The sequence below is a fragment of the Triturus cristatus genome, chromosome 4_1 (assembly GCF_964204655.1).
Source record: "Triturus cristatus chromosome 4_1, aTriCri1.1, whole genome shotgun sequence".
Classification (NCBI taxonomy): domain Eukaryota; kingdom Metazoa; phylum Chordata; class Amphibia; order Caudata; family Salamandridae; genus Triturus; species Triturus cristatus.
The window spans coordinates 374144743-374154641 of NC_140585.1; the positions used below are offsets into that span (position 1 = coordinate 374144743).

The window sequence follows — 9899 nt, forward strand, 5'->3', positions numbered from 1 at the left end:
TGTGCGGAACCAACATAGGTTCACTCTGTGGAATTCGGCGAAGATACAGAAAAACTCTGCAAGATTGCTTGGAATTCTGCCAACTGCCGCAAAATATTCAGCTGGCGCTGCAATTTAGCACCATTAGCACAGGCGGCTCTGACTATCAGCGCTAATGGCACCATGCGTTGCGCAAGAGTGCACCATTCGAGTTGATTTTGCTGCCGCTTGAGTAGAAAATCCACTCGAACTGCAGACCTCTGACCGTGACTGTCCGCATTAGAAAAACGCATTAGGCGATGCCAAACCTCGCTTGCCAGCTCGCATATTCTAGAGCCTCGCAGGTAAATATCCGCCACACCGCGACTGCTGGAATTTGACCTGAACTCCATGGTAAAGAGTACCATGGAGTGGGCAAACTTCTGTCAAATCTGCAGGCAGAACAGAACATTCCGCCCACCCCTATGAAAAATGGCAGAGAACTGAATATATACAGACCTAGCGACAGTGATCTCAAGGTTAGCTTAGAATAGCAATCGCTACAGGTTTCTGCTTGCTGCTCCCACAAACTCCTTTCTATTTTTTGTGATTTAACCAATCTACTGGGAATTGAAATTAATATTCCTTTAGCTTTTGATAAGTTTAGTGCTTGGTACCTGGTATCAATCATGGCTTATTACCATGGTTCATTCAAGAGTTTTCAATTAGAATTATTTATTAAAACGTTTGACCTGCTGTTTTGCCTTTAGGCTTGTGATGCAAAAATAACAATTGATGGACGGAATGCTGAACAATGTTAAACACTTACCCCCAGTACAGAGATCTTGGCCTAAATCCATCATTTTTTGCTCACCACACCGCCCCAGTTTGGACCCAGCCATATGCAAATCTGTCTTGACCCTGATCCCCATGGGAACAGTCAAGCCCGAACTGCCAGGCCAGGTTCTCCCTAGAACAGAAACAAGCATCCTAGGACCGGTTAAAGGGGAATCATCCCTCATCAGCCAGAAATGCCTGAATCCAGTGGCATGGTGAGCATGGGACCCACGTCTGGGCATCCCCGTCCCATTTGGGGTGATGTCACTTCCTGTGATGGGTCAAGGGTTATCGCTTGTACTGCCCCAATGCTTTTGATGAAATTGAGCTGCTGGAAGGTTACAGGCACGAGTCAGTGCAAAAATAACATACTTCCCCAGGTTATTTTCTTTGGGCTATTTTGCTATATTTGTAGTAGAATTTAAAGGTATATATGAAAACTACCAAAGAGCACAGTAACCACAGGTCATACAGCAAATATTTTGTACATAATGATCCCATCCCATACATTCTTTCCCCCAGGAGTAGTACCTGAAAATGCTGCCAAGAAATACTTAATTATCCCAATTGTTAAGGTTGTATGTGAAATATACCACAATACAAAGCCATAACACAAACTATTGCAACATAATATGGTCCTAGTTTTTCCATGCCTAAGTGTGACAAATGGTATCAGGTATTGCTAATGCATGTGCTTAATTTATAATACAAGGAATGGCCTTTTCTACTACTGGTTTGATTCACTATGTTTGTTTTCCCACTGTAGACGCTGGAGGACAGAATGAAACTGGAGTGTAAATGTCACGGGGTTTCAGGCTCCTGTACGACGAAGACCTGCTGGACCACTCTTCCGAAATTCAGAGAGATTGGGTACATTTTAAAAGAAAAGTACAACGATGCCATTCACGTGGAAGTGGTGAGAGCAAACCGGCTGCGGCAGCCCACCTTCCTTACAGTCAAAAAGACAAGGAGCTACCAGAAGCCTATGGAAACAGATCTGGTGTACATTGAGCGATCCCCCAACTACTGTGAGGAGGACTCCTCTACAGGGAGCGTGGGGACTCAGGGGCGGCTGTGCAACCGCACATCTCCACACGCAGACGGCTGTGATCTCTTGTGCTGTGGGCGGGGCTACAATACGCACCAGTATACCAAGGTGTGGCAGTGTAACTGCAAATTTCACTGGTGTTGCTTTGTGAAATGTAACACGTGCAGTGAGCGGACAGAGGTGTTCACCTGCAAGTGAAGCACGTGGAGCGTAGAAGACTCCAGGAGACTATTCAAGAGCATGGAGTCAATAAATGAATAGAGCATCATTTGCACATCTTAACTTTTCTACTGGATCTGGTTTGATTTTGCCCAAAATTATAGCCCCTGCCACCCACACACAATGATGATGTTTCTTGATTTGAGGTTGGACCTGCAATAGGAAACAGTTGAGGTGACGGTGAGCACAAAGGCCAGCATTTTCTTCACTTTATTTGGTGGTCTGACTCATAGAAGAAAACCCCTGTTTGAATTTTGGCCCACGGTGGAGGACTTGACAGAAATGGCGGGTCAGTTACTGTTGAAAAGAATGTGACAGTTTTGGTAATTCTACAGGGAAAAACTAAACCTTCATCACACAAGTGGACTTCTGTAAGATAATGAAACTTCTATGGACAGTAAAGAAATCTAAAAAAAATAGTGGAACCTTGGATTCCACTTGTTTGGGAAATGCTGTTAGAGGGGGGTAAAATTTACAGTCTATATCAGCTGCCAGTCACACTGGAATGATTTTAAAGAACATTTAAGAAATATTATTTATGTTTAATAGCATCAAAAATCCTAAGCACTAACGGGTAGCTACGTCTTAATTCTGTACTAAGTGTAAACTTACTAGAACACAGGATTGTTTTTTTAATATGGTTGGTTATCTCTAAGTATTTCAGTGCTACTGAGTCCTTACTAAAGAGGGCCTTATTTATATCACAACGTAGCAATAAGACCACATGGAAGTGTGGTTACCTGCTCTTGCTGCTGTAGCTATCCCCATATTATATTAAATACAAATAATCTGTATTATTTTTTCGGCAATGTCACTGCTAAGCACTCTTAGTTTATAGAGTCAGTCTCATAAGCGTAAAGCAATATGTCCTAGAATCACAGAGCACATCAGCTGGTTAGCAGGTATTAATCTCATAGATCCTAAATCCGAACCCAATGCCTTAACCACTAAAGTATGGGATCCAGAGCTGAGGAAGGAGGTCTGTTCCTCTCGTTGCACCTTGATATTTTCATTAAGCACTATTAATTTACAAATATTTAATTAGTGTGCAGGCTGTCAGAAAATGTCTGAATTCTCCTCTTTTTTCAAGATAAATTTCACGAGGTGGGTCAAATTGTGGCATTTCGCTTCTGTGCACTTCATAAACGTGCCACAAACATTATGAAATGTGATAATTTTTGGTAAAAAGAAATCAGCAAAATATAGGATTTGCGGGAGGGTTAAGATTTATCGAATCAAATTTGAGCCACAGGTTTTAAAATATTTTAGAGATTTATGCAAAGAAAATATGTGACACCCCTTTCAGATTTTTACGCCTTTTTTCTTAGAAAAGAATTGCAGCTAACTATAAGTTTGTACATTTTTATTTTGAGCGAAATAAGGAAATGCATTACAGTTTTTCACTCACTGACCTTAAAATAAACCCCCTCTTTGGATTGTTAGAAGTGTTACACAAGGAAAATGTTTGCTAGAACATTTCACAAAGGCGTAACTGGACAAAATAGGCACAACTTCACAGTCCTCTTAATACAGAACTACCAATTTCACCCATTTCATCCCATCTTGACTAGAATTGTGCGGGTCCCTCTTTTCAATCTTTGGACCGAGCTCATCCTGCCAAGCCTTGCCATGAATATTCATTCTGGTTTGTGAGAGCTCATCTTCGAGTCTGTGTGATGAAATTCTACTCCCACCTTTCCTGATGTGGTGCCCACAAAAGTCTAAGCCCAGCACTGGCCAGTCTCTGCAAGTCACAGCACAGCCTTCCAGATGCATGCTGACAGGGGTCACTCACAAACCCTTCACTCCAGTCATGGGGCTGCAGGGAGCTCACATGGAGCATTAAAGATGGAGGGCTGTCTAAGAGACAGGCCAACACCTTAGTAACAGCTTTTCCCTTCAAAGCACCCTTAATTTGAGGTATAAATGTAACTTTGCATGTGTTTGTTAGAAGATAAATTGTTAGTGAGCTATTCCGAAAATAAGAAATACAATTTATCCCACATATGTTGGTATAACTAAGAGATTAAGTAAAAGTAGGCCGATTTTAAAATACACAAGGCACGGACGGAGAGGCAGTCAGTGCTGTGACTGACGCTAGAATAGCCCTGTGGTTCTTATCCGTGTGTTGTACATAGCATAGGCTCGGTGTAGTCTCCCTGTGCATAAAGGTGCAGTTGAATGAAAATGCCAACGTACCACTGCTAGCCCCATCCCCGCCTATTACAAGCGTTTGCAGCTGAAGGCTGGAAAGGGGGGCTGCCATAGTTCAATGCAGGAGATGGGCCTGCTTCTGTTTTTGTTTTTAATGTGACAACCTTCAGATTGTAAGTAGTCCAAACCTAGGTGTGCAGGCTGAGGCGAAAGCACAGTCCTCTTGCATGGATAAAAAAGCCAATGTAAGTGACATGGCATTGAACAAGAGAAGGCATTTTCACAAAAATACAATTTCATCCCCCATAGTCCATCCTCTATAACGTGATAAAACTTTGCAGATTATGACCTGGCCCCTACATTTAGCACTTTCAGTCATTCAGGGTGTTTCACTAATTTGTTGGGTGCATCGAGACCCCAAGACGGAATTAGATCCTTGGCGGGCTATGGAAAAGACTGCTTTTTTAGGTTTATAAAATGCCCCACCTCATCACAAATAATTCAAGGTCTAGGTATGTTTTAAGCTTAACGATCAAACCATCACTGTCAAAAGCCATAGAGGCAACCTAAAAAAGCAAGTGTCCAGAGAAATAAATATGCTGGCGCTTATCAAAACAGTATATGATAGCCTTATAAGTAATAAAGGATGGGAGGCAGCTTGTCTGAGAGTCCACCACCACCTTATAGCTGGGCAGGTCTTCCATGATGTAAGATGTGATATTTGTAAATTGATCTGTGGTAGGAATGAACCCCTCATGTTCAGCAAAAACACAAGCAAACAATACAGGTGGTTGCCTATAAAAAGTGCATTTGTAAATACATACCATGGCTTTGATCCTTGTGAGTGAAAATAGAATTGTAACTAATACTTTCTGGATAGCCTGAAGCACCAAGTAGCAGGGTCTTCTAGAGCCAGCATCTTGCCCCATGATACAAATAGGTGATTTATTAACTTGGCTTTGAGTGAATGGGCTCTGTACTGAAGCTGTTACCAAGCACATTATTGAACCATGTCTTGCACAACTCACTTCCGCTGCGCTTTGTGTGGCATCGGAGAGTGGTTAGTTAAAGATGGAGTTTCCCAATGGTTATCAGTGCTGGAATTTTGTGAAAAGCGGCATTGACAGCTTTCTATGCCCACCTTAAACAAAATCATCCTTTTGTAATTCAATGGACGATAGGCAGAGACATGTCACATCACCAGAGTCCCATTTTTGCGAAATCTGGCCTTTTATGGGCAGATGATGATTTTGGGCAAACGACTAGGAACATCTAAAAACGCATTGATTTAAAATCCTGCTCATGCTTTCATAACACCTGCCACTTACACTGGAATGATAGGAAATCTCAAATATTTCAGATATTATTTATGATATGATATGATATTACAACAAGTTGGTGTACAATTGGCAATGTTTTCAGTTTTTCATAGATTTTTTTTACTGATTATGATGCTCTTTGATATGTTCAAGATTATCCTTGCTTCTAACAAAATATATTGTAGTAATGCCATATTTGCACACTAAAGGACAGTGGTGTAATCTGAGGCTCCAAGTATTGCCATCATGTATGGGCCATCAGAATAAACCAGGGCATCATTCCCATTAGCTCCATATACAATACTATTCCCATCCACTAAACTGAACAAAAGGATATCTTTAAAATTATCATTTCACCTTATCTTATAGAAGTAGTGTTTGGTGTTGTTCGCTCAAATTTTCTTGAACACCTCATCTCACAACACCACTATCAATAAGATTGTCTCTTGGGACCCATGGCTACACCTGGTATTTCTGCCTAAATTTCTTTTCAACAAATTCTCCATGACCAGAATGAACTTAACCCCATGACTGAGTACTTCTTTGTGCTGCTGTGAACGCAATTCAGTAGTTAAGACCTGGAGATTTAACAAAAGCTACAAAAGGAGCTGTTATTCATGTTATTTCAGTGCTTGGTAAATATATGAATGGACTCCTCCCTGGAGTAACAATTATGACCTGCACTTTGTGTATATATTGACTGATCCGTGAGCCCCCAATGCTCCACAAGAGGAAATTTTACGTTTATTAGCTGTTTAATTAATGGTTTAATTAACGGCTCCTCGACAAATAAATGGGGATGGAATGGTTCACTGTCTATGACGTCTTTTCCTAAACGGACGAGTAGGAGAATATTTTTTCTTTCTTCTGAAAGCTACTGCTGGGAGACTCTGTGCAACCTAAACTATGCATTGCAAGGTAAGAGTGGGTGAGGCTGGGACACCACAGCCGCCATGATAGTGTCATGGCCCACCCCTAACATGAACACCATTTCTGCCTCATAAAAACATTTATATTTTATAGTTAACTATTTTTGATACATAAAATATAAAGACACCTTTGCTAGAAAAGTGAAGAAAAATGAATATTCCTTGATGCAGATGTCTCCTTATGGCAGCGGAATCTCTAGTGATTAGTTTGAGGTGCTCTTTCCACAAAACAAAGGAAAAAAGCTAACTTAGCGGTTAAAATGCCAATGCAGTGGCGGACATTGCGCTTTACAAATACTACCTAACACAGCATAACATGCTGTTCTTCAGAAAAGCATGGGCTCCAAATTTCCAACTTACGGATGTAGTTTTGTTTAATCAAATGCACTTCATTGTATATTAAAGAGACTTCACCTGAGCATTGAAAATCTGGCGTTTTCTTTTGGTAGGTGAAGACCTGCCTATACACACAGACGCACCGTGTGTCGCGCAATGTCTGCTCTGCCTACACGGTCTGCAGGTGAGAGGCTAATATCACATGGTGGAAGATAACATCACCTGGAAAACCCTATGTAGTGTGGGTTTCCAGGTCACGTTTGGAGGCTGGGCGCTGCTGATGTTCATCGAGGGGTGGAAGTGGTCTTGCAAACTCCCTATGACATTAGAAGCAGCCTTGGAGGTTTTAGTTTTGAATGGGAGGGGGTCAGATCTCTGTGCAAAGCCCCACCCCCTATCTATGAATCCGCCCCCTCATGCCTTGTAAAAGTTATGGGCTTATGCCCTGTCCCTCCACAGACTCCTCCCCCTCAAGCCTCCATCTTCTCTCACACAGTGAAATTGATCTGAAAGTTGGCACGGCTGTAAGTGGATTGGATGACTTAGGTCTAGTTGAAAACCCCAAACTCAGCATTTAAGGGTTCCCAATGTAAGCACAGAATGTGGTAGCATTATTTAGATGTGGTCAGAACTCAAGTAATGTACAGCAAGTGTGTACTGCCGTATTTAATGTGCATATATAACTCGCCCTTGGAACTGGGAGCGGTAGGTTACATTTATGAGTAATCTGTGTTTCATCTACTTGATCATCATTAGGGATATACACAGCTTTAGAGCGTTCATACCAAGAAAAGTAAGATAAACTAAAAACAATGGGCCTCATTCTGAGATTGGACCAATACCTCCACCCCAGATTTACCATAAACAATGGCAACTGTAATCCTGAGAGGGGGACAAGGTAATATGTATGGCACCCAGGGGGTAATTCCAATCCCAATTGCCCGAGTTATTCTTAATTTCTTCACAGTATTGGACCCAGATAATATATCTGCTTTTAGCATGTGACGTCTGCAGGCAAAAGCCAGATCTTTGAAGCTACCACAGATCTATTAGTGGCCCTATCGGAATTAAGATTAAGTTAAACTGTGGAACCTCCTGAGGCTCAGCCGGGAGTAGAAACTGATCGTATCACTTGTTTTAATGTATTGCACAGAACTGAATTTTAAAACCACTTACTCGCCTCCTGGCACCAGATCTTCCTGGGCAGGTCACTCCACTACAGCGGATTTAGCGCTGCAAACCGAGTCTTGCTGACGACTACGGCCACCATTCCCCTCGCCAAGCCACGGGACACGCCCACTTGCGAGGCCACGCCCCCCCCGCAACAGGTATAAAGCGCGCTGATTCACGAGCGTCGCTTGTTAAACTGTGGAACCTCCTGAGGCTCAGCCGGGAGTAGAAACTGATCGTATCACTTGTTTTAATATATTGCACAGAACTGAATTTTAAAACCACTTACTCGCCTCCTGGCACCAGATCTTCCTGGGCAGGTCACTCCACTACAGCGGATTTAGCGCTGCAAACCGAGTCTTGCTGACGACTTCGGCCGCCATTCCCCTCGCCAAGCCACGGGACATGCCCACTTGCGAGGCCACGCCCCCCCGCAACAGGTATAAAGCGCGCTGATTCACGAGCGTCGCTTGTTAAACTGTGGAACCTCCTGAGGCTCAGCCGGGAGTAGAAACTGATCGTATCGAAATTGATCGTATCACTGTTTTAATATATTGCACAGAACTGAATTTTAAAACCACTTACTCGCCTCTTGGCACCAGATCTTCCTGGGCAGGTCACTCCACTACAGCGGATTTAGCGCTGCAAACCGAGTCTTGCTGACGACTTCGGCCGCCATTCCCCTCGCCAAGCCACGGGACACGCCCACTTGCGAGGCCACGCCCCCCCGCAACAGGTATAAAGCGCGCTGATTCACGAGCGTCGCTTGTTAAACTGTGGAACCTCCTGAGGCTCAGCCGGGAGTAGAAACTGATCGTATCACTTGTTTTAATATATTGCACAGAACTGAATTTTAAAACCACTTACTCGCCTCCTGGCACCAGATCTTCCTGGGCAGGTCACTCCACTACAGCGGATTTAGCGCTGCAAACCGAGTCTTGCTGATGACTTCGGCCGCCATTCCCCTCGCCAAGCCACGGGACACGCCCACTTGCGAGGCCACGCCCCCCCCGCACTCGTCTCCGTCTCCACTTATAAATATGTGCATCTACCGGAAGCGCAGCGGACGAGTGCAGCGGGCGCGACGTTTGCGCGCCGAAGGCGCGCTCAAGGCAAGCTCGTCTGCGCTCGTCCGCGCCGAGGATGGGCCTAGGGCCACCCCCCCTATATCACCATCTCCAGGGCCCACTCAAAACACGGCGCCACTAATTTACACATTGGCCCAACTCCTAAGCATTAGACCCAGATCGGAGGCAGTCCACACTCTACCTCACTTCAGCTATGCCGATCCTTGTATAGGACCATTCAACTGTCCCACTTGCACTCAGAATATTCCTGCTCCTCCCACAACCCCTTCCCCTCAAATATTAGCAGCACTCATAAATGTACGGTCTCTGCCGAAACACAAATTTGAAATCGCTGATTTCATAGACTCACAGAAACTAGACATATTGTTTGTCACTGAGACATGGGGGAACGAATCATCCGGTCCTGATTTCAGAGAGGCTACGCCTAGCAACTACTGCATCTGCAAATTAGACAGACCGAAAAGGAAAGGGGGTGGAATAGCAATTATATACAAAGACCATCTTAAAATAACTACAACAGAGTTAAACTACACCGAGTGCGAGGCACTCCTCTTTACTATAGGCCTCTCAAGCAGATCATCATTTAAAGGCATATTAATCTACCGCCCTCCAGGATCCAGATCCAAATTCCTCTAGTTTCTAGATAACATCATCGAGGCTTCAGTAGGATCACCACACTTCACCATCTTGGGTGACTTTAATTTTCACCTAGAAGCCTTGGATGATCCTGATACTGTAACTCTAATTAATGACCTAGAGGCAGCTGGTCTCCAACAAATTGTTAAACAGCCCACACACAAAGCGGGGCACACATTGGACGGACTCTTCACTAGTAACTCAA

General features: G+C 43.7%; 1 protein-coding gene across 2 annotated transcripts in view; it reads left to right on the forward strand.

Annotated features, from left to right (window-relative positions):
- WNT7B (Wnt family member 7B) overlaps positions 1-6882 on the forward strand; it is a 565101-nt gene extending 558219 nt beyond the window's left edge. For both annotated transcript variants that reach the window (XM_085652419.1, XM_085652418.1), the window contains exon 4: positions 1562-6882. In XM_085652419.1, coding sequence (XP_085508545.1) covers positions 1562-2041 — 480 coding nt within the window. In that variant the 3' untranslated portion in view covers positions 2042-6882. The remainder of the gene's footprint in view (positions 1-1561) is intronic.
- The last annotated feature ends 3017 nt before the right edge of the window (positions 6883-9899 follow it).